Source organism: Manis pentadactyla, chromosome 12, assembly GCF_030020395.1.
Source record: "Manis pentadactyla isolate mManPen7 chromosome 12, mManPen7.hap1, whole genome shotgun sequence".
NCBI classification, from domain to species: Eukaryota; Metazoa; Chordata; class Mammalia; order Pholidota; family Manidae; genus Manis; species Manis pentadactyla.
The window spans coordinates 2,844,398-2,868,932 of NC_080030.1; the positions used below are offsets into that span (position 1 = coordinate 2,844,398).

Genomic DNA, 24,535 nt, shown 5'->3' on the forward strand with positions numbered 1-24,535 from the left:
AGGCGAACCAGTCTTTCCCTCCCCTCTGCCCTTCCCACGAGCAGGTCACCACCAGACTCTTGAGGCCCCCACCGGCCTGTCTTCCGTGGCTGCAGCGCCTGCCTACTGGAGCTGCTGTGCAGCCCCCTCCATGAGGGGGCCCTTCTCGGGGATGGCACCCTTTCCCCACAGTGAGGCCGGGCCCTGGCTGGGCTGCAGGGCCTGGCGCGGATCCCCAGGGCCATCAGTGCACTCGTGGACCGCCCAAGGGGTCTCCACAGCCAGCTTGCCCACCTGTAGGTGAGCCCAGCTGTGTGGACTTGAGCTGTTGGCCTTCATCCCAACTGGGACCACACACGCAGACAGAGAGGCGGCTCAAGCTGTGTGTGAACCCACAGCTGGTTTAATGACAGTGACACCGTGTTACATGAGAAACAAGGCTGGCTCTGCGCCAGGCACCCCGCCCCAGCCCCAGGCCCGCCAGCAGCGCCAGCTCCTGGCTTTGGCAACCGTGTGGGGCGGGGGTACGGTAGAGACAGACCACTTTCTTAAAAAAGATTCAAACAAAAATAAGATCTCGACCAATTGAAATACACACACCTATGTACACTGGCCGTCACCTGTCCAGTGGCCGGCAGACGGGGCGGGGGAGGCTGGGCCCCACGTTCCCCGCGGTCCGGTGGGTTCAGCTGACCGCGTGTCCCACGAGACGGCTTTAGAAGCTGTGACGGCCTCTCCCCCAGGCCACTGCCTCCCACCCCACCCCACCCCGCTAGCCTCAAACACTTCTGGGACTAATCAACAAAAACAAACCCCAAAGGCTACACATGCACGCGCAGGCGGACGGCGGGCACGGGGTGTCAGAACCTGGAGGGCTCCGAGGCCCCCCCAGGCCACTTCCACTGCTGCTGTCTGGTCCAAGGAGCAGCAGGGGGTAAGGGCGCTGCTCAGGCCCCCCGCCCCCCGGCCCCCTCTCAATTTCCCCTGGTCTGGAGACGAGGCTGGAGGTGGGCCCAGGTGCGGCTGGAGACAGGGCAGAGGCCAATGAGGTGGGACCAGGGTCGGGGGGAGCCCAGGAAGCTTCTGGGGGAAGCTGCAGGTGTCTCCACCCCTGGCTGCCCAGCAGTGGCACAGACGGACAGAACCCAGGTGGCCTGGAGGAGAGGCCGGGTGCCGGCAGGACCAGCCTCGGGGCCAATTCCGCCCTCAGGCTGCCCTGGCTGGCCGCACACAGGGTGAGTCACAAGGACCCCAGTCCCACGTGGGGACGGAACAGGGGGTGAGCCCATCAGACAGGGACAGTGCAGGTCAGGGCCGACGCATACTAACAAGCAGGTCTGACTCCAGCTTTCCTCGGACGAGTCCACCCTGACATGACCTCTTGCCGTGTGGGGCCTGATCCTGATGTTGGGCTGCATTCTGCCCACAAGTCACTGGGACAGCGGCAGGTGCAGCACAGGTGGCTGTGAAGAAGCCCGTCAGGCGGGAGAGTCCCTCTGTGGGTCCAGGCCAGCTGCTCGGGTCCTCCTGTGGGCCCTCCCCTGGCCGATGCGTCTGGCGTCCATCCAGCTGCCTGTCCGGTGGCAGGTGTGGACAGTGGTGGCAGCAGCGAGCAAGTGCTTCTGGGAAGAGCATGCAGCCCGACGAGGCGGGGCCAGAAACACAGGGGCAGGTGGGGGACCCAGGGGTCCTCCTCTCGCTCGACACAGCTGGTGGGCTGGGGCACCCAGTGTGGGGAGCCGCAGCCCCATCCTGTGGGTGCCTGGCCACGTCCCGCACCAAACAGGTTGCCAAGGTTCACAATCAGGCTTTAATGAGAACCTTCTAGGTCTCCCCCACCGCCCCGGGTCCTTCCTCTGGGTGTGCTGGGAGGGGGCGTGTGTCCATGCATCTGACGAGGGGGCGCTCTTCCCACGTGCACAGCGTGGACCGAGGTTTTACCGGATCCTGGTGAATAGGTTGAGGACTGACACGGACTCCTGCCGGGCACACGGGAGGGGCCGCTGAGGTTGGGCCCCGGGGCCCCTCCCCCAGAGCACCAGCCGGGAAGCAGTGGGCAGGGAAGGAAATTCTGCTGGAAGGAAACCAAGGCTTCGGCCCGGTGGGGGCACCTTGCCCAGCACGCCAAGCTGTGCAGGGGCGACCCCAGGGAGGGGACAGCCAACAGCGTGAACAGGGCTGGCTGGCTGGGGGCTCGGTCCCCAGGATAGGCTGAGGGGACGCGCACGGGGGAACAGCTGCTCGTGATACCGACCCACTTTACCTTGGTCGAGCGGGTTTTGCTGAAGACGTTCCAGAACCTCAGGGTCTCATCTCCAGCACCAGTGACGATGGCCTCTCCATCCGGGGACATGGCCTGCGGGAGGAAAGACCCTCGTCGTCCCGGGGCCTGCAGAGAGCCCGCAGGCAGAGCTGACGGCAGGGAGCCCAGTGCAGGGGGTCGTGCCCCCAAAGCCCCTGGGGAGCCCAGGGTGCTGGCCAGGAAGGGCAGAGCCACGGTCAGAGTGTCCTCCAAAAACACAGGGACACCCCCACCTACCATGGGGAGGAATGGCCTGTCCTGTGCAATCAGCAAAGGACTAGTGGGTGTGAGCACAAAACACTCTTTTCTGGGGAGAAGTGAAAAATACTGGGGCGCGAGCATCTGCAGCAAGAGGCACACATACAAACAGCCATGTGGCGGCGCGCCCCCAGGGTTCATCTGAGTGTGGGACACGGGTCACTCTGGCAGCTTAACGTGTGGGTGAAAATAGTGCTCCTCAGGGGCCCAGGGCGGGAGCTGAGTATAGCCTGTCCCAGGCGAGCGCAGGTGAGCGCTGGGCGGTAGCAGCTGCACACCGCCTCCCAGCAGCGCTCTAGGCGCCTCCAGACAGTCAGCGCAGACTCACCAGGTACAGGACCCGGTAGGAGTGCCCGGTGAGCTTGGCCACCTGGGTCAGGGATGGGTACTTCCAGACCAGGATCTGGTTCTGCGAATAGCCGTGTGTGCTCACCTAGGGGGCAGAGAGGCTGCAGTCGGACCCTGGACCTCCCCACCCGTGGCCCCAGGGTTCCGACGCACCCACTCGGGAACACAGCTGATGGCTGGACTGAGATGGTGCCACGTCCGAGGGCCCTGTGGCTTGTCCTTGTGGGCACCAGGCCCGGGACCCTGGGAGGGGTCTTGCAGGCCGAGATGTGGTTCTGTACCGCCTGGGCAAGGCAGCCTGGCTTCACCCAGGGCCACAGGGGAGGCCCAGTGGGCCCTGCACTTCTGCCCCCCACCCCAGCCTGCATGCCCTGGCTCCCCTGCCTCATCTCACAGAATGACCCAGAATGCCTTCCCAAGATGCAGCCCTGAGCCCACCCGGCGGCACTCACCAGCTCGTTGGCATGCTTGGACCAGGCCAGGTTGCACACCTGGGAGCCTGTGTCGATGCACTGCAGCGGCTGCCCCGTGAGCGTGTTCCAGAAGCGGATGCAGCGGTCGGCTGTGCCACCGCCGGAAGCCAGCAGCCCGTGCTGGTGCGGGGACCAGGCGATAGCCTTCACGGCCGCCAGGTGCTCCGTGTACTGCTGCACGGGGCTCAGGCTCGAGTGGTTCCAGACAAGCAGCTGGGGGATGGCGGCTGTGAGGCCCGGGCCAGCCCCTCCCTGGGGAGCCCCCTTCGCCCTGCTCTGTGGTGGGGCCAGCCTGCCTACCTTGTTGTCGTTGCCCCCTGAGGCGAGGAGCTGGTGGTCCGTGGACCACTTGAGCCCGCACACCTCCTGTCGGTGGCCCTGCAGCCGCCGCTCTGCCTGCACAGGAGGGGTGCGGATGTCCCTCTGCAGGATCATGCGGTCCCGGCTCCCAGACGAGAGCTGATCAGCGTTCCAGGCCAGTGCCCCTGGAGGCCGGGCGGCAGATGGGTAAGACCAGGCCTGGCTTCTGGGGGGCCACGCCCACCTCCAGGGCCCGGGCGGCTCCTCACCCACACGCGCTGTGTGGCCTTCCAGCATGGACAGCTTCTTCCCTGCGGCTGCATCCCAGATCTGCACGAAACCCTTGTGCGTGCCGACGGCCACCAGGTTCCCCTAGGACCAACACCACAGGTCAGTGGGTGTAAGGCCCGACACGGGCCCTCTCGTAAGCCATCGCGGGCCCGGCACCTGGGTCCTCCCCGTCCTCCTGGCCACAGGGCCTCCAGCCCCTCATGAGGGCTTTCAACGCGCGGCCCTCAGGCCTTTCAGGAAGATGACTGCTCAGGTGCACAGGTTTGTCAGAATCCAGCCAGCGGGCACCGGGCCCACATGCTCCAACGTGTGCAGCCTGCCTGCGCCAGGGCCTCATCCCACCTGTCCCAATGGGAGCAGCCCCACTGCTGCCACCACTTCCACCAGGTTGGGTGCTGGCTTTCCCAGGTGTCCAAGGCCCCCTAACACCACGGAGGCCGCTGCCAGCGAGGCCTAGCCAGGCCTCTCTTGTGCCAACCCTGCCCAGCATGGGGACAGGGTCTGTGTACTGACCCGCTCAGACCAGCCCACGGAGGTCACTGAGTCTCCTTCCACTGAGAGGTCGCAGAGCCGGGTCACCTGGGGAAGGGTGGACTGGGTGTGAGCTGATGTCACCTGTTGGGCCTCTGGGGCCCAGGTGGATGTCCGTCTGCCCACCCACCCACCACCCCCTCACTGGTCAACAGCTCGGGCCTCTGGGCCCTAGGACAGCGTGGCTGGGGCGGGGACAGGGGGGCCACTCCCCAGCCTGCAGGCACGCCTGCTCGGCGCTCCCACCTGGCTGGTACAGGCGCTCCACAGGTACACACAGGTCCCCAGCCCCACGCTGAGCACGTTGAGAGATGACCAGTCCACCAGGTTCAGGTAGAAGTCGTCCTGCAGCTCAGGCGCATCCAGGACCTTGAAGGGGATCTTGGATATTTTGCGGGTAGGTTTCCGTGGTGACCGCAGTAGCTTCTGACTGCAGGGAGAGCCCGGGACACGGCCTTGGGACCTGAAGCACCAGCACAACTCCCGTCTCCCCTGCAGCCCCAGAGCCGCTGGCCCCACCATGCTCCTGCTGGTGCTGCCCGGCTGCTGACCCTGCGGCTGCCGACCCCTTGGCCACAGAGGTTTGGCTGCCTGACCTCCAGCAGCCATGCTGTTCTGTCTACCTAGCACCTCCTCCGGTGAGCCTTCCCTGACTGCCCGGTCCCCAGGTCTGGCCCAACGCCAAGTCCCAGTGTATCCCAGGGGGCTCTGTCTGGGCCACCTGTGTGCTGCACCCAGTTCTAGGAATAATTGGCTCCTGGGTGCTGCCTGGCTGCCCAGTCCGCCCCATTCCAGAGTGTACAGGCCCAGACTCACCTTTTGTTGCTGACGGGGGACAAGGAGTAGGGCGACACGTCGTTGCCATCGTCAGGGCTGGAGCGCTTGGTGCTAAGGGAATACTGGGGAGCGGGGGGGCATCACACAGCTGAGCGGATGCCACGGCCCAGAGCTGGGGAACTGGACTCCGGGCCCTGGTGCCCTGTGCTCCTGGCACCTAGGCAGGAGTGTCCACCTGGGGCATGAGCCCAAATCAGGGGAAGCTGACGGGAGGCGTGCCCTGGGTGCCGGGAACTCAGAGGCAAACCGGGCCACTTCCCACGCAGCCATCCCCTCAGGGGCCCAAGCCAGCTCTTTCTGAGCAGCCGTGGGGCGGCCACAGGGGCCCCGAGGAGCAGGCAGCTCCTGCTGAGGCTGCGGCCCTGCACCCGCACTCAGCACCGCCCCGGTGGCCTCCACCCCAGCAGGAACACAGGCGGCTCACAGGCCAGGGTGGGCCGGGCTGCTCACCGTGAAGAGGCCCTTCCTCTCGGGCGTGGAGGGCTGCAGCCTGCGGTCCTCTGTCTGTGGGTCCTGCACCTTCTCGATGCCAGCTCCTAGCAGCTCGTTCTTCAGCAGGGCCGAGTAGGCCAGGCCGTCTGCGGATGGGAGGTGGCCTGAGCCCGCAGAGCCGGTGGGGGCGGGGCCTGGGCCGGGCGAGGCCCGCGGGGGCGGGGCACGGGCCGGCCTGGCCGGGACTGCTGACCTTTGCCGCTGTCCGAGGTGGCATCCTTAGCTTTGCGGTTCTGGCTGGGAGACTTCTCGTTCTCCTGCGGCACGGGAAGGGCGGAGGGACAGCTGGGGTGACCTGCCCGCCCCACGGGTGTCTGACGGCCCGCCCGCGGCCCACCCGCGGCTCTCACATTGATCCGGTGGAAGTTCACGCTCCAGTTGGCGCCCGCCCTCGAGGGGATGAAGCGGTCTCCGTGTTTGCTGGGGGAGGACACGGGGGAGTTGGCGGGCGTCAGGGTTCGCCGCATCTCCACCACCTGGAACAAGGCAGGGCGGGGCTGGGTGCCTCGAAGCGCCAGGGCGCGCCGCCAAGGCCGGCCTCTCCGCAGACCCCACAGCCCGGCCCACCTCCCTTCGCACGGGCCTCTGGCTGCCGGGCAGGCATCCTCTGGGACACTGAGGGGCGGAGGCGTGACATTTCCATGCCAGGGCCCTGCCTGCAGCGCCCGCGACTGGCCTGCCCTTGTCCTCCCAGCTCTGTCTACCTCTGGGTGGTCCCAAGAAGTTCAAAGCACGGGGCAGTGACACTGATTCCCGAGTGCTGGGAGCCCACGGTCCCCCCCCCCACACTTAACGACGTTCCCCTCGGGGCCCGCCCTCCACCCCACCCACTGTCCCGGGTGAGCCCTTTTTCTATAGATCTGTGGTGGGTTGAAGCGTTTCCCCCAAAAGGACATGCTGGGGTCCTAACCCCTGGCACCTGGCGCTCGAGGGGGTGAAGCGGCCTCCGTGTTTGCTGGGGGAGGACACGGGGGAGTTGGCGGGAAGCAGGGCTGGGGAAGGTGCGATCACAGCTTAGCTGAGGGGTGTCAGGCTAGAAGGGGGTGCGCTCTAAAGCCAATGCCAGGCCCTTCGCAGAGACAGGCACCGGCACACAGCCCGAGGGACACGATGTGGAGGCAGAAGTGGCAACGATGGTCTAAGAGCCAGGGACTGCCCGCAGCAGCAGAAGCCGGAAGCCTCCATCCCCTAGAGGGGGCGCGGCCCTGCCACACCCAGGGCAGCAGCCTCCACTGCTCTGCGCAGAGCTCGGAGAAGGTGCAGAGGGCAGTGAGCTCGGCCTGAGGCGGGTCAGGAACCATGACTGAGGATGGGTGGGGAGAAGGGTGGGGCTGCAGGGAAGAGCAGGGCTCCCTCAAACTCTGCCAGCTTCCAGGACATGGGGATGGGCCGCCTCACGCCATCGTCACCACCCCACCCGGTGAGGTCGGCTCCCCTGCAGGCACAGGCCGTGGGGCCACAACCCTGCAAACCGAGAGGCACGGGCCCAGGCCCACGAGAACAGGGGGGCTGTGGGGGCGCAGCAGGACAGAAGAGTGGGGCACTGGTGGGGACTTGTGCCTCGGGGAGGCCCACGGGAGAATGTGCTTCTTGCCTGCCCAGCGCCTCCGTTCTAGGAGGGCTGAAGCCCAGTGGCCGACCTCAGCCCCACCTGGTCTCCCTGGACCCCAGGGGTCAGGACAGCGTGGTGGGGAACGCGTGGCACTTACACCCGGCATTGTGTTCTCATTCTGGATGATAATCTGCCGGAGGAGGCGCCGCTCATAGTCCTGGTCCATGGTGGGGTGGGGCAGGCGTGGCCCACCGGCCAAGGTCAGCCTGGGGTAAGAAGGATGGGAGCGGTCAGTGCAGCAAGTACTCGGAGCTCTGCGCAGGGCAGCAGCCACACCACCGCCTGGTGACCAGAGGGCCTTGGGGACGGTGAGTCTCCCCACCACGTATGGGGCGTTCTGTCGCAGGAGCCCAGAGGGCAGCTCGGCTTCACCCCACGGGCCCTAAGCCACAGGGAGGCATGGTGGGGACCTGCGGAGCTGGTTAGGGCAAGTGCCCCTCCTACCCTTGGCCCTAGGGCTTCCTCTGCCCCAACCTCCACCCACTGCGCCCCCTGTCATCGCCTTCCTGCTGCAGACCCTCCAAGGCCACAAGGCACCACATCCTTTAGATCCCATGAGGGAGGTGGGGGCTGGGCAAGAGTCAGGACAGCCCCGGCAAGTATTCCTGTCCCAAAGCACCATCGGGGCCCACAGCGCTCAGCCTGTGTGCGTGTGTGCGCAGCAGGGCAGGGGTGTCAGTGGGCTTCAGTCTGCCCCACGGCATCTGCCAGAGCCTGCTGCTCTGGGACCAGGTTGGGGCCCAGGACTCCAGCCCCTGGCAGACAGCTGCACCCCACACCCAGTCTGGGGAGGCCTCTCTGAGGAGCAGTGAGGGCACCAGAAACAGGAGGCGAGAGAATGTTCCAGAGAAGGGAGAGCAGATGCGAGGTGGGGAAGGGCTGTGCCCAGGGCGGGGCAGAGCGGAGCCAGTGGTGCCTAGGAGAGCTTGATGCCCTTTACAGTGGGGACGGTGAACCTGGGCCCGGGGACAGAGCAGGCCCACGGCACGCCATGAGTTCAGAGGTCACCTCTGGTCGCCTTCAGAAGCTGACAAATTTGCCGTCTGACCCTTTACAGGAAAGGTTTGGCAGCCCTGCCATGCTGCAGAGGCACCGCAGAACGAAGGCAGGCTGAAACAAGAGCTCCCAGGACAGAGCCTGGCAGAAGGGCCCAGCCCGCCGCTTCCCGCCATGCCTGCTCTGCACCCAGAAGGTGCCAAAGCACCCCAGCGCCAGGCCACCCGGCCGAGCCTTCAGGCAGGTGGCTGGGCTGACAACGGACCAGGTATCTGAGAGTCAGAAAGTGCAGCCTGGCCAAGGACGACAAGCTTAGGGACTCCTAGATAGAGCTCCCGGGAGAAGTCAACTCTGCCTGTCACAGAGCCATGGCACAGCCTCCCTGACATGGGGTCTCCGCGCCCTGACCGTGTCTAAGTGCGCGGCCCACACAGGAGGCCCCTTCCCACGGCACACAGACGTCTCCACCCTCGTCTCCAGAACCTACCATCTAACCGAACCGAAACCGGGTGGCCTCCCCCGTCAGTCGGGAAGGCGAACGCGCCTGCGACCCAGTGGCTGCTCCCAGGTGTGGGCATACTGCACTGTGTCACACCTGGCTCTGTCGCCTTTTGCAGATATGCACTTCTTTACAAGTGGAGGGCAGGGGCACCCTGGCCTTCAGCACATCCAGCGTGCCCCACTCACTGGGCCACAGCCTGGCAACCCCCCCAGCGTCCCGGATTGTTCACCATTCCCGCATCTGCTGTGGAGACCTGTGGTCAGTGAGCTTTGATGACCAGTGATTGTTCTTGGGCACCAGACGCTGCCCGCATAAGGAGACGGACTCACTGATGAACGCTGCGTGCGTTCCGGCTGCCCCACCGAGCGGCCCTTCCTGCCTCTCGCACTCTCCTCAGGCCTCCCTAGTTACAGAGACACAATATGGAAATGAGGCCAGTTAAAGACCCTATGATGGCTTTTAGTGTTCACCGGGGAAGGAATGTGGCTTGTCTCTCACCTTCAATCAGGAGCTAGAATGACTCAGCTCAGCGAGGAGGGTGTGGGGAAGGCCCAGGGAGGCCGGAAGCTGGGCCTCCTGCCCCACAGCCAGGGTGTGCACATAAAGGAGACGTCCTTGAGGGCAATAAAAAGTGCACACGAATCCAGTGAGCCTGCAGTGACGTGAAGGCGGAACAGCCTTACTGCTGATGCGGAGAAAGTTTAGTGGCCTGGTTAGAAACACAAACGGGCTACGACAGACCCTTGAGCCAAAGCCCAGTCCAGAGCAAGGCCCTGACTCTTTAACTCCGTGAAGGCTGGGAGAGGTTGAGGAGGCTGCAGGAGAAAAGTCTGAAGCTCAGCAGAGGTCGGTTCATGAGGTCGAGGGCAAGAAACCCTGTCTCCATAATAGAAAAGTACCAAGTGCTGATGGAGAAGCTGAGATCTGGCTGAGATCGTTCATGAAGGGGCTGCACTAAGTGACAGCCCCAAGGAGACAAAGCAGCCCCCTGCTGGAAGAAGGCGCCATCTAGGACTTCTGGAGAGGAGAAGCCGGTGCCCAGCCCTCCTGTGAGGGGCTGGTGCAGCTGCTGACTTTTAAGTGGAAGACAGGGCTCACCGCCCCTTCCGAAAACCCTAGGGCCCTGGGGAGTAGGCCGTCTGTCCTGCCTGTGCCTCAGAAGCGGGACATGGCCTGGACGACGGCACGGCTGTTTACAACACGGTTCACCGACTGTTTCAAGCCCGCTTACTGCTCAGCAAACAAAGATTCCTTTGAAAACATCACTGCTCACTGACAACACGCCTGGCCACCAGCTCGGATGGACGAGGCCGACGAGAGGACGTGTTTTCACGCACACAGCACCGCTGCAGCCCACAGGCCAAGGAGTCATTCAAGTTCCCTTATTTAGGAAATCCGTTCCATAAGGCCCCCACCCCCATAGACACTGACCCTCTGGTGGACCTGGGCAGGCGACCTGAAAACCTTCCAGGAAGGAGGCAGTCCCAGACGCCGTTAAGAACACTGTGATGTATGGAAAGATGCCTAAGTATCAGCAGCAGTTTGGGAGAAGTGGATTCCAACCCTCATGACAACTTCGGGGGGCATCAAGACCTCAGTGGGGGAAGCAACTGCAGGTGAGGCAGAAACAGCAGAACGAGGATGAGACGTGGAGCCTGACGTGGCGCTGCGTCGCTGCCTGCCACCTCCTGGCAAAACTAACAGGCAGACAAGAGGCTGCTTCCTACGGGTGAGCCGACTTTGAGATGGGATCGGTGTCAGGGGAAGACGCTGTGAAGACTATTGAAGTGACAGCAAAGCATTTAGAGCATGACATAAATTAGCTGACAAAGCAGCAGCAGGCTTTAGAGGACCGACCCCCAGCCTGAAAGCAGTTCTGTGGGTAAAATGTTACCAAACAGCGTCACACGCTATGGAGAAATCATCTGTGAGAGGAAGAGGCCACCGACACGGCAAACTGCATGTCGTCTTATTTTAAGGAATGGCTGCGGCCACCCTGGCCTCCGGCATGCACCCCCCGATCAGTCAGCAGCTGCCAATGTGGAGGCAGGACCCCCCACCAACAAAAAGATGACTCGCTGAAAGCACAGATGAGATGGTTAACATTTTTTAGTAAAAAAGTATCTTTAAATTAAAACACAGGCCGTGTGCAAACCAGGACTGAGCCCCAGGAGGGCGGGTGTCCTCCCCAGACACACAGGTCCTGAGCACCCACTGGCTGGGCACGGGGGTGGGGGGCGGCAGGGCCCCCCGCCCCAGAACTAACCTCTTCCCAAGCTCTGGCCTCCTAAGTATAGGTACCGGGCCCTTTGGGGCTGAGCCCCTCCTGCCGGCCAGCAGGAGCATCTCGTGTCCAAAGCATCCCCCACCCCCACACTCAGGTTTCCCAGTGAGGAGGGGGAGGCGGAGACAGGTGCTGTGAGCACAGACCAGGGGGCCTCAGAAGGACAGTGGTCACTGGTGGGTCTGCGCGGCCACAGTCACAACCCAAACTGCGATGCTCGTGGCAAAACTACATAGCTAGTCTGCCCAGCAGCCCCCCGACAGGGTCCCAGCCCATCCGTGGAACTGAGGGCCTGCAGCTCAGCCACTCTGCAACCCACCCATTCTAGAGAACTGAGGGAGCATCTGAGAGAGTCCTCGGTCCCAGGACTGGGGCCTTGGGGGCCAGCTGGGGTCCGCTGCCCACCTCACCTAAGGTTGCCACTTGCACGGCAGGAAGAACAGAAAGACTCCAGGGCTGTGAGAGAAAAGGCTGACAGCCACTGATGGAGAGACGAGGAGTGCTGGCTGGCAAGGCGGAACACGCACGCGCGGGTAGGAGAGACCACGTGACCAGGAAGTACCTGCCTCCCACAGCCTGGAGCCAAGGGGCGGTGGAGGCGAGCCCACGGCTCCGGGGAAATGGCAGCAGCTCACACGCATGCTTGGCAGGAGTTGACACTGGTGCTAAGAGAGGCAGTTTGGCAACTGTCTCTAAAATCTCCCAGTTCACATCCTCTCTGATATATGTCTCTACTTCTAAGAATTTCCTAAAACTTCTGGATGCAGATGTGCAAACTGCATGCACAGTCATATTCTGTGCAGGCTGCTCGTGGCAGCAGAGGCCAAGACTGGACAGCCCCCCAAGGCCCACCTGCCCTTCCTGCCCCCAGACAAGGCAGAGAAGGGGTGGGCAGGAAGGTCCCTGAGACCCACGGCAGGCGGCACGGGAGCACGCCCCTTCTGGAAGGCTGGAGCACAAGTCCAGCAGAGGTCAGCTCTGGGAGAGGAACCAGGGGCAGGTCGGGAGGGCAGCCGTTTCTCCTGCCAAGTCACTTGTCCTGGCTGGAGTCTGCGGCACGTGCACCAGCTATTCAAAGGCGGGCGCCTCTGCTGCAGGCCTGGGAGGCCTCCTGATAAAGGCCGGCGAGCCGGTGACTCTCCTGTCATGGAATAAGGCCGCTGGCTGGAGGGGGTCAGCTGCAGCGCTGTGAAGAGGGTGGGGGCGAGGCCTTTGCCCGAGGGGCGGGGGGACCCCAGCCCTGGCTGCCCTGTCACTGTCCCCTCTGCAGAGTACTGTCACTGGGCATTTCACCCACCCACCGAGCCAGCACTTAAGAGGAGCCTCCTCTCCCCCACCTCCTGAATGAAGGGCTGGGAGGCCAGCCTCTGCCACGCCTGCCTTCGACCTGCTCCTCTGGGAAACAGGTCTGACTCCAGCACCTGGTAGGGCACCACCAGGGACCCCCACAGGCGCCTGGCACCCGCACACGTCAGGGCTGCCTGCCCACGCACGCTCCCTGCATCTGCCCGGCCCTGGCCCTCTGGAGAGCCAGGCCGACTCTCACTGGACAGAAGTCCCAGCAGCTTCCAACCCGGTTCCTGCTGCTGCCTGCGCCCTCCTGGGGGCCTCCCTACAGCTCCTCACCACCCCAACCTCGCCCAGCCCAGAGCTGCCCACGTGGCCCCCTCACCCAAGTACTCAGCAGAGGCAGCGCTATCACCCGGGGTCTCTGCCAGGCGATCTACCCCCCAGGGGACACTCGAGTGTCTGGGGACATTTTTGGTTGTGACAACTGGGGGTGCTCCTGGCACCGAGTGGGTGGAGTGGGGGGGTGTTGTTCAGCCCCCCCGAGAGTGCCCCACCTGAGCAGGGAGATGAGGGGGTGCAGGCTGGCCCTGGAGCAAGGAAAGGGGCCCAGAGAGGGTTCAGCAGCCGACCTGCCGGCCCTTCTCACGGGAGCTGGGGGCCGGGAGCCGCGCTCTGCCTCCTACCAGGACACCACCCTGGGCCAGCTTTAGCGTCGGCACGTCACTTCCCGCCCCCAACCTCACAAAAGAGGAAACGAGGTTGGGCACGGCAGCCCTGATGCCCATGACGACAGGTGCACAGCCTTTGCCGGGGGGCCCAGGTGCTGTGGGGTGGGTGCAATATGGCATCCCCTCCGCTGCCGCCCCCGAGGTCCCCAGGGCAGGGTGCTAGGCTCCCAGAAGCACATGGCCAGGTGTCAAGTCCTTCAAGGTCCTGTTTGTCTAGAAAAACTGGTCCTGATGGTTTTCACATTTTGCGGGAAGGAAATGAAACTGTGCAGGCAGCCTTTGCTGACTCCATGGCCGAGGTTGGCTGTGGTCTGGGTGTGGCTACACAGCACGCTGACACCAGGATTCCCGGCACTGCTGTCAGCAGCCATCCTGGTCACCATGAGGCACAGGGAGGATCCCTGGCCCACCCCCTTGATGCCAGAAGCCCCCCGTGACAACCAAGTTGTCCCAACACTGCCCAGTGTCCCCTGGGGACAGGACCGCCCAGGAGAAGGTACTCCAGGCTCTGGGTGGGGAGAGGCAGCCACGCCTGCTGACCGGGGCCCGCAGACACCCACCCTGCCACAACCCCCAGCCGTCCGCAGGGCTCCCTGGAGGAGTGGGCCCCCAGGCTCTGCGCCTGCGCCAGTTGGCTGCCTAAACCTCAAACGCCCACTCTGATGGGGTCTTTGCAGCCACCTTCTCCACTGGAGTCCAGTCAGGGATCGTGGTGACCAATGGCCAGGGCTCCCTGGGGGACATCATCGCAGGGACAGCCTCCCCTAGGACCCCTGTGGGCAGAGGAACAGGGGGCCCTGGGTGTCCAGGTGCTCCCAGACTACCAGCCCTTGTCCTGAGAAAGGCGGGCTGGGGCCAGGCCATCCTCTAAGGGGCTGGGGGCGCCCCACCAGAGACGGAGCCCCACCCCACTCGGCCTGGCTCAGACGAGCTGGTCAGCAGCCTGTGCGGCCCCCACAGCCAAGCAGGCTTCTGTGCAGACACTTGCAGTGGTGCGCTGGAGAAAGGCCGGGCTCTGGCACTGGAGACCTGGCTGCGCATCTTCAGGCAAGCACCTCCTCTCTGAACCTCAGCCCCCGCATCTCCAAAGTGGGGATGATGCCATCCAAGATGCTGTAAAGCTGGGCACGGCCTCTGCGAAGCAGCCTGACCCACAGGAGAGGCTCGCAGGGCTGGCTGGTCCCTGGAGCTCAATGACAAGATCCTGACAGGTCTCCGACACGCCCCCCTCCACCCCTCATCTGGGCTGCGTGGGCTGTGTGGTGTGGGAGGGGCCCTAGCGGCACGGCTGCTGCCCCAGAAGCTTCTGGCCACAGCTGCAGGCAGGTGACCAGGCGGGGCCCAACCCCACTCGCGCTGCCCCCACGGGGGGGGAAACAGAGCCCCCAGAGAGGTGGGAGGACCGTCGTTGACCAGGCCATGTAGCGGGAGGGTGGGCTGTGGCCTTCCAGCTGCCAACTCTGGACTAGAACCCGAGCTCCTGGTCTTGCACAGCTGAGACAGAAGTCTCACCTGCAACGGGAACACGGCGACCTGGCTCATCTCTAACAAGAGCAACCTCCGAGGCCGGGAACAGCCTAAATCAAAGGGGCTGCACCCAGCACGGGGCAACAGGGAGGGCCTTCCCCAGCGGGGGATGTGAGCCGAGAGGGTCATTTCTGGGAGGCGCGGCGGCAGGGGCACTCGCTGGGGCCTACTCCCCACCTACCGAGTGCTGGACAGCACCCAGCCGAGGTCACTGTCCCCCACGAGAACTCCAACACTCCAGCTTCTGGCTGGGGATTCGCCCCTCTTTCCTGGGACGATGATCTGCGAGCCCAGCGTGGCGCCCTGGGCAACGGCTGCTGCAGGCTCCAGAACCACCCCCCGCCAGGGAAGAGCGCCCGCTGGGCTCAGTGAGAGGCTCAAACGGCAGGGCCCGGCACCTGCGGGGACCCAAAGGATGCAAACCCTGTGCTGAGGAGGAAGGACCCAGGTGATTTCTCATCACTGAGCGATGGCACGTGCAGTTTATGCCAGAGGGTGGCTCTCAAGGCTACACTTCACTTTAAAGGGGACATGAAGGCCCTCAGGCTCCCAGGGCCCCTGCACACCTGCGGGTACAGGGAGCTGAGCCACCACAGGCAGCCCTGACCTCCTCGGGCTGTTTCTCCGCTGCTCCTGGAGTCCCACGGGTCCAAGGTTAAGGTGGCAGCAGGACCCTAAGACCTAGAATGTTGAGGCAGAGTTCCCAGCACTGCTGATGTCAAGGCTGTGTCATTCTGTTGTGGGGGGCCATCCTGGGTGCTGTGTGTGGGGTGACCCCCACCCACTCAATGCCAGGAGCACCCCCGTGATGACCACGACATTCCCAGACACTGCCCCTGGTGGGAACCCCTCATCTACAGGGATCCTTAGGGGGCACAGATGCTCCCCAGGGCCTGAGGGACCAGCACGGGCCTTTCCTTGCTGCCCAGCACCCCCCAAGGGCAGATAGACAGACAGGACCCCCCGTCGCGGTTGGCCCCTCCCTTGCTCCCATCCCTCTGGCCCCGCCCCGCTGGCCTCTCCTTGGTACAGGACAGGGTGCAGACCCAGCCCGGCCCCTCCAGCAGCAGGCAGCATGCCTGGCAGGGATGAGGCTGGCCAAGGGCTCACGAAGCAGTGGTTCTGGGGCCCCGTCTGGTCTGGGGATGAGCACGTGCAGAGGCGCAGGGGCCAGGAGAACCTCCTTGGCTCGGGGTACGGGGGCATACGGAGTGTGTGGGGGAGAGGAGGCCGCAGAAGACACGGGGTAGAGGGGGTGGCAGAGGCTCCTGCAGGACGCCCAGGGGAGCACGGGCTGCCCACTGGCCCTGGGGTACTGGAGCTGAGGAGCCAGCAGGGCACCAGTGGCAGACAGGGGCAGGAAGCCAAGGGTGAGGGGCAGGTGCCTGGAAGTGGGGGCGGGGAGGGGAGGCGTCCACGTCCAGATCAGGAAGGAGGGCCGCCAGCAGGCGCCTACACAGACCCCGCAGCAGCTCTGCTCACGACAGGCCGAAAGCGGAGACACCTGGGGCCCACCAACGGGCCGGCAGCCATGCAGCCACACAGCACACGGAGCCCAGCGCGATGGGCCTTGAGCACACGGTGCTCCGTGAGATGCCAGACACAAGGCCATGTGGTGTGTGACCCCACTTCTGGGACACGTCTACAATAGGCAGATACAGACGGAACGTGGGCTCATGGGTGCCGGGGCGGGGGAGGGGCAGGGGCGACAGCTCATGGGGATGGGGCTGCTTCCTGGGGGATGGAATGTTCTGGAACTGGACAGAGGTGAGGGCTGTACAACCTCCTGAGCACCCCTAAGACTGCCGGATTGCATGCTGTACGTGGTGAGCTGTACAGTATGACTTCTGTCAAATAAAGCTGTTACCACCAAAAGTGAAGCAAATAAACAAGCAGATAAGAAGGAGAGGCCGGCAGAAGGTGCAGGAGGCCAGAAGAGTGGACTCTACGCCCTGCCTTTCATGGGGGACCACTTGGTATGCCCAAGAGTCCAGGACGAAATGGAGCCAGGTGAGCAGAATGCATCTTCACAAGTGAGGGGACAGCAGTCGCTTACCGAGGACACGAGGGTATACGGCTGTTGGGGTCACGGATGCCCCCCGATCCCCCAGAACATCAGTCACATGAGGGGCATTCTGGCGGTGCGCAGGGCCCCAGTGCCCAACAGACATCTGTCTTCTGTGGGAAGGAGCTGCGGGACCCACCTGGCTCCAGCCCACCTGCCGCCCCTCTGCACGCACGGGCCGGGCCCCAAAGTGGCCACAGCCTGGCAAGGCCCAGTGAGGGTGGGCAGACAGTGACGGGTGGGCCTGACAAGCAGGAGCCCGCTGGGGCCTGTGATGGGGCAGAAGCGTGGTGGCTGAATACTCCTCTCCCAATTCGGCAGGCCCGTGGCTCCCACACCAAGCCTGTCTGTCCCTCAGCACCTGCTCAAGCCCGTATCCTGGAGGTCCAGTCCTGCCAGGCCACTGTGCAGGTCTGCGGATAGTGCCCTCACAGGACTCAGCCGGCACTCCAGGCCAGGGTCTCCCCCTTGGCTGACAAGAGGCTGTCCCAGCGGTGAGTGGCCTCCCCAGCCCCACCCACTCTGTGCTGGGAGCTCCCCACTGTGCTGACCACAGACACCACTGGACATCACCCAGTGTCACCCAGTGGTGCTGGCCAAGCACCTCTGCTCTCCAAGAGAATTCCTAGAGCGCTGCTATCTAGCTGCTTCCTAAAGACCAACCCAGCCAGGAGTCCCTGGACCAGCCTCCAGACAGAACTACAGTGGACGATCGTCCCTCAGTGACACCGAGTGAAAGGTCCCCACCCCACCCCACTTTGGACCCATCCATCGAGAAGGCCCAGCATACAAAGCCCACCTGGCCAGGGGCCCTCTAGGAGCACCAGGGGGGGGTTTCTGCCAAAACGAGTACTCAGCGTGAAAACTAACACAGACCCCTCTGGCCTGTCAGGGTTTTCTGTCTGCGCCCAGGTACTTGTCCCCAGCGCCTGCAGGGCACAGTCCTGGGGGCAAGCCGGCCAGCACACACACCTGGGACACTGCCTCCCATCCAGCGGGCAACTGCCCTTTGAGCAAAGGGCTGTCCAGGACCAGAGCCCTGGGCTGGGAGCAGGGCAGGGGGGCTGCATGCCTAACAAGCCCTCTTGGAGCCGTCCCACCGCCCCAGCACACCTGCTTCCAATCCCAGGCTGGGAAGGAAGCGCCAGTCCAGTCTAGTCCAGCCAATGCAGAAGGGGCCTGGGCATGATAAACAGCCAAGGATGCGTCTAGGGGACACTGCACCTCCCCAGGGACTGTCCCCAGAGGATCTCATCAGCTCCCAGTGTGCAAATCCAGCCCCCACCTCCAGGAGAGACCACCCCAACGCGTTCCCTTCCACCCATCTGACTGGGGCAGGGACACCACTGTGAACCAGGGGGACGGTTTTCCTTATCCACAGAGAGGCATGAGGTCATCGCGCCGTGGAATGGGGTAAGGAGTGCGGTTGGGGGGATCTAGTTCCCAACCTAGCCTGAAAGGTGCCCTGAACGAGGAGATGATTTTGGGGGAAAGACAGCAGGGAAAAACAGGCTTAGGCTGCACATCCACAGCGGTGGTCTCAGGCTTTGGGGTGTGGCAGCCTAGACAGCACAGGTCCACTGGCGGTGGTGGGGTTGGGGTATGTTACAGCTTTTAGCAAGGGAAAAATCTCACACTTGGGTGTGGAGGTCCGGGGTGGTGGGGCCTGTGCTCCCCGGAATGGTGGGGGGCCGCGGGGCGGTGCTGGGCACAGACAGGCAGTCTCAGGCTGTGGTGGGTCAGCGCCCTACCGCGAGAGCTTGCTGCTGGCTCGGTGGTGGCTGGCATGGGTCAAGCTGGGTGGATAGGGGGGCGGCAAGCACGGGGGCTGGGAGCCAGCGGGGCGCTTATGCATTCAATCCGAGAGCCGGGAACGGAGGGGGCGCGGCGAGTACAATGGTTTCACCCCGACGGGCAGGGTTTCACACCTCAGCCTAGCTGCTCCTGGGTCCGGGAGGCTCGCACCGCACTTAACGGGGCGGGTGGGGTGGAGGGAGCCGTGACAGCTTGGGGGCGCTTTAAATTTGGGCAGGGCCTGAGCCGGGACGGCCAGAACTCGGAAGACGCGGGTTTGATAGGCACAACCCAGGGCGTGGCTGCCTTGGGGGGTGAGTTCGGGGTCCCCGGCTTTGGGGGTCCGAGCTCAGCCCCGGATCTACGGGAGGCCTGGGGAGGCCGACCGCCGGCGGAGGTCGCGGGCTGCAGGAGCCTCGGGCGGGGACGCCTCGCGGGGCCACAAGTGGGGGTTAAAACGGGAGGGTGATGCCGAGGTCACCCCAGGCCCCGCTCGGCTCTCGGGGCGGCGTTCAGGGGGCCCGGCGGCTCCTGGAGGCGCCCGAGCCCGGGGTCCGCCGGCCCGATGCTGGGGCCCCGGGAGGCCCGCGCCGCCGCCAGGCCCGCCCGGCTCGGGGGCGGGGGCGGGTCTCCGGACCCCGGCGGTCTCACCTGGCTGGCTCTGGTCGCCCGCTGGCTCCGCCGGCCCCGCCTCCTCCGGCTCACACCGGGTCCGCCTCCGCTGCCCGCGGCTCCGCCGGGTCCGGCCGCGGCCACCGCTGCCCGTAAGCCGGGCTCCGCGCTCCTTAATATGGCGGCCGTCGCTGCTCCGCCGCGCGCGCTCCCGCGGCCGGCCCCGCCCCTGCGCCGGCGCGCTGAGGGCCCCCGCCCCGTCCCCGGTCCCGTCCACCTGGCACGGCTGCGCCTGCGCACGCCGGGCATCTCGGGAGGACGTGACGTAGCTGGGCATTCGAATCAATACAGGAAGCGCGTCCCACGCGTTGCCAAGGGCGACCGCGGCGGGAACCGGACCGGCGGCTCCGGGCACCGCACTCTGTTGGACCTGCGGCAGGGATTCTGCTCTGTTCAGGGTGAGGCTCGTTCTTAGTTCGGGACAGTCGCAAAATCGTGCACCCGAGGGCAGACCCGCCAGGATCAGTGAGGTGGGCATGCGGTGTGATGGGCGCGCGGGGGACCGGCAACAGGTGCATGTGGGGCGTGCACAGCCCACCTGCCGAAAGACCTTCTTTATTCCTGCGTTGGTTGCGCGCCCCCCAAATGGTCTTCTTTCAGGCCCCGGAAACAGGAGAAAAAGCAGATGAAAATACCTGCTCCAAGAATGGGCAAAGGGTCCAGACATTTCTGCAGAGGAAACAAACGAATGGCCGATAAGCTCCTGCAGAGATGCTTCCTATCATCGGTCATTAGGGAAATGGCAAATCACCACCACGGTGAGATACCACTTCTCCGCCTATGGCCATGATAAACCAAACCAGGAAATAAGGATTGACGAGAATGTGGAGCAACTGGAAGCCTGGTGCGTTGCTGGTGGGAATGTAAAATGATGCAAATGATTGGAAAGCAGTCGGGCGATTCCTCAGAAAGTTAAACAGAATTACCAGGTGGCCCAGCAATTCCACTCCTAGGTATCTATCCAAGAGAACTGAAGACATGGCCACTTAAAAGTCTGCACACGAATGTGGATTGCAGCAGCGTTCGTAAGAGCCGAAAAGTGCCCACAACCCAAATATCCCTAAGTGGATGAATGGATAAATGTAATGCGGTCTCTCCATCCATATCCTGGCATACTGTTTGGCAGTGAAAAGGGGTGAAGCTTTGTCATGCACAGTAATGAGGACGAACCTTGAAAACCTGATCCTCCGTGAGGGAAATCAGACACAAAAGGGCCCCCATACGGTATGATTCCATTATGTGAAATGTCCAGAAAAGGCAAACCCACAGACAACAGGTGGATTCGTGGTTGTCAGGGGGCTGGGGGAAGGAAGGAATGGTGGGGGGGCTGCTAGGCACCTTCTCACTGGGGTGACGGAATGTTCTAAAATTGATGTGATGTGTTTGCACAAGCCTGAATATACCAAAACACACTGAATTGAACACTTTAAATGAGTGAATTGTGTAGTATGTGAATTCTATCTAATAAAGCTGTTAAAAAAAAAAAAAAACTCCTCCTGGAGCGGGATTCTGGATTCTAACAAGAAAAGAAGGGGTGAGAAGGGTTATAGTCTCACATACAGCCATCAGGGAAGGTCTCAGTGCAAATATGACATTTAGGCAAAGGTTTCAAATGGCAAAGGTTTCAGAGGAAAGCATATGCCATGGTAAACGATTTCTGTTTATTCGTTCATTCACTGTGAAATTATATAATGCACGTTTGTCTTCAGCAAACTCTACAGCCTCCATGGGATCCAGAGCAATGCCATCCAATAGAAACGTAAGCCACGTAAGTAATTTAAAAATTTCTGGGAGCCATATTAGAAGAAAGCACAAAGAAGCCAGTGTTAATTAATTTTTCGCAATATATTTTATTAACTCAAAATGTCAGAAAGTTATAATTCAATGTGTAATTAAGATCAACAATCATCAATGAAATATTTCATGCTGCTTTTCTCACATTAAGTCTTAAAATCCGGTGTGTATTGTAAACTTACAGCCCACCTCAAGTCAGCTGCTGCTAATTTTCATTGAAATAATTGATCTCTACATTTTATAAAATTTACAGCAGGTAAAGCAGATTCACGTACCTCGGTATTCCAAGCATGCTTAGAAGTTTTCTAGTAACTAAGCCAAGTGACAGACTTTTCCATTTCCATTTAAATTGCTTAAAATTTCAAAAATTAAAAATTTGGTTCTGTAGTCACAATGGCCACATTTCAAATGCTCTACAGTCATGTCTGACTAGTAGCTATCATACTGGATGGTGCACACATAGAACACGTCTATCGTAAAAAATTCTACCAGACAAAGAAGATGTAGACAGTGCTGAGCACAGAACACATAACTGTCGAATGAAGACACAACTTTTTGAATATCTGCCTCTCCAGACTAGGCTTGATTTAGCCCCACTACCAGATTTAGATTTAACAAATGTGTCTAAGTTATTGCCCCAAACCAGTTATCAACATTTGAGAGGCAGCATACCTTGAAAAAAATTTCTGATAGTGATGAAAAAATGTTGAAATCTGTAATACCTCTTACTTTAATGTTGGACAGAGCTTGGTGCCCACTCAGGGAGAAAAAGAAAGTGAGCAAGTTTTATCTCAATTGGATTTTCCTCCCTATCATCTGGCCTGGTTGTTTTTTTAAAATAAAGGCAGCGTCCAACAAGGCTGGGATCGGGGGAGGCCAGGGATGGGAATCGTGCAAGGGCAAAGTTGGGTCCTGTCTTCATTTAAAAGTTTTGGATTGTTTTTTTGCATTAATTTAGATTTTTAAGGTCTCAAGGGCTGAATCCATGTGGGCAGGGCCAGCTCCTCCGGGGGCCCTGGGAGAACCACGTCCCCCTCTTCCAGCTAATAGAGGCACCGTAACCTCAGCTTGAGGCCCCTCCTCTGTCTGCACCACCAGCAGGGCCACACCTTCCCATCTCTCTGACCCTGACCTCCTGCCCCCTTATATAAGGACCCTCATGAGGACATCGAACCCTGACCCCATGGGAATTCAGGGTCACCCCCTTCTCAGGAGCCTTATCTTAGTCTCCTCTGCAAAGTCCTTTTTCTACCATGTAAAATAACATTCACAGGTTCCGGGGACTAGGGCATGGGTATCTTCAGGGGGCTCAATCAGCCTGCCACATTTGTGGTGTTGACAGTTTTGTATTAGGATTATGGTGGTGGGCACACAGGCTTGCACAGTGCTGAAATGGTAGGAAATGTAACACACACTGATGAGTGTGCAAGCGAAACTGGAGAAATCAGTGACGTCAGTGCACTGGATCAATGACGAGGTTCTGGTGATGACACCACACTTGAAGTTTTTGTGTTTTGCATCCAGTTACCAGTGGGGACAACTGGGGCTTCCGTGTTATTTCCTACAGCTGCATGTGGCTCTATGATGATCTCAACATAAATGTCTATGTGACAAAGAAAAATACTGCATGAACATATTACGGATCTGATAGGCCAAGTTTCCTGCACCCCCTTCAATAGCTGTTCACCCCACACACTGCTGAGCATATTGCCTCCTCTCTTGCAGAGAGCATCATTTAATTCCTTTTTAATTCACCTTTTTTTTTTTTTAGCAGAGATTCAGGTTTTTAACAAACTAGAAGCTCAGAACGGTAGTGGAGCCAGTAGCATTCAATAAATCATTCCTGAGCTTTTCAGTGGGTGCCGAGCAAGACCAGGGGCTGCAGAAGCCCAGAGGGAACCCCTTGCTCAGCATGCACTGGTGCGGAGGCTGGGCTGGGTACCCCTGCTAAAAGTGCTGTAGGTTACATTGTGTCCCCTAGAAAGAACTTGTTCAAGTCCCACCCCCAAGTACCTGTGAAGGTGGCCAGATTTGGAAATACCCGCCTTCAAGAATAGGTCAAGATGAAGTCACACTGGAGTGGCCTGGCCCCAAATCCAGGGACTGGTGTCCTCATAAAAGTGGGAAATTTGCACACAGGGAGATGGGTATGTGAAGAGGAGGAAGAGATTACAGTGTCCTGTCTACAAGCCAACGACGGCCAAGGGTTACCCAGCAGCACCAGAGGCTGGGAGGGCCAGGAAGCCTCCCTCCCTGGAGCCTTGGGAGGGCAGGGTCCTGCCGCACCATGAATTTGGATTTCCACTTCTTGCTCAAGTGTAGATGAACCATAAACAGGATGTTTTTCTCTCCTGCTATCAGCTTCCCACAGGTCTGTAGGTCCAAGATTCCAAGTTCTCTAGTGTACATAAACTTTGCTTTGGAGTATGGCTTCTGATATCAGTTTCCTGTACCCCTGGGCCTATCTCTTTCCCCCAGAGCATCCTGGGGACCATCATACCTGGCACTCTGCCCTGTAGTCTTCCAGTAAACACAGCGGCTGGCCTCCGGGGAAGTCTGTGTGAATGTCAGCCTGAGCCACAAGACTGGTCAAGACAGTGTTCGTGCAATCCAGCCGAGGTTGGCTGCAAAGCCAGTTATCTGGGGTCAGCTTTCAAACACACAGGAAGGCATGTAATACTAATAATACTAATCAGGATGTCAGCCCCAGGGGGCCAGACTGTTTCATCCTGTCCTCCATGTCTGGGACAGCACCTGCCATACAGTGGGTGCTCATATTTGTGAAATGAATGCCTGAATGTTTAAACCAGGATGGGGTCTATCAAAGTGACTTCTTTGCCGTGCAGGGCATTTTGAGGTTTTTCATTAATTCCCCGCATTTCTTAAATGTGGCCTTGCACGTAAAAGCACTTGCTGTCTTAGAAACGGAGTATCTGCCCACGTGGGCACTGCATGGCTGGAGTGGTCACCCTGTGGACAGGGACCTCCAGTGGTCCTCATATCCATTCCACTCCCTCACACTTTCTGCCTGGCTGGGGAGGCAAGAGACATGAGAGAAAAGAATCTCAGTAGCCAGAATTCTGTCCCTGGGGCAAAGCCTTGTGACTGCGGCATGCTCACCCCAAAGGGGCTGCTGCCGTCCCTCACAAATGAGGGATGGTATAAAGTATTGAGGGAACTATAAGATTTTGGGTAAATGCATGGGTGTTTCTCAAAAATTTTACCCACGTGTAATATACATGTAGAAACCATTTATGCAAGTGAGAGCGTGCGTGCCATGTATCCCCCATCTTACCTTCTTCACTCTTTGGAAGTAAATCTTGGACCACTTTCATGTAACGCAGGCAGATCTTGCCAGTGTTCTGAGGATCAGATTGCTAGCACAGGGAAGCACCGTTATTTAACCCAGCTCCCCCGAATAGACAGTTCATCTTTTCACTCCTGAGATATTTATTCAGCA

General features: G+C 60.9%; 1 protein-coding gene across 2 annotated transcripts; it reads right to left on the reverse strand.

The window, feature by feature from the left end:
• Positions 1-348: 348 nt before the first annotated feature.
• Positions 349-19,430, reverse strand: FZR1 (fizzy and cell division cycle 20 related 1). 2 transcript variants are annotated; one of them, XM_057489680.1, is made up of 14 exons: positions 19,261-19,430; positions 7,521-7,629; positions 6,162-6,231; positions 6,005-6,068; positions 5,770-5,897; positions 5,299-5,381; positions 4,729-4,912; positions 4,465-4,530; positions 3,930-4,032; positions 3,661-3,845; positions 3,340-3,573; positions 2,868-2,972; positions 2,243-2,335; positions 349-1,958 (listed from the first exon to the last, which is right to left on the reverse strand). In XM_057489680.1, the coding sequence occupies exons 2-14, from the start codon at positions 7,574-7,576 to the stop codon at positions 1,917-1,919; spliced, it is 1,413 nt and encodes a 470-aa protein (XP_057345663.1). In that variant the 5' UTR covers positions 7,577-7,629; positions 19,261-19,430; the 3' UTR covers positions 349-1,916. The 2 variants fall into 2 exon arrangements, with proteins under 2 accessions (XP_057345663.1, XP_036746786.1); XM_036890891.2 differs by having other exon boundaries at positions 6,162-6,287; positions 19,261-19,429.
• Positions 19,431-24,535: the final 5,105 nt, after the last annotated feature.

Coding starts and splice junctions, on each gene's coding strand:
- FZR1 (XM_036890891.2), bottom strand. CDS start 7,589: ATGGACCAGGACTATGAGCGGCGCCTCCTCCGGCAGATTATCATCCAG. Junction 3,846..3,929: donor AGGCCACACAGCGCGTGTGG/GTGAGGAGCCGC, acceptor CCCGGCCTCCAG/GGGCACTGGCCTGGAACGCT. Junction 2,336..2,867: donor CCTACCGGGTCCTGTACCTG/GTGAGTCTGCGC, acceptor TTCCTCCCGCAG/GCCATGTCCCCGGATGGAGA.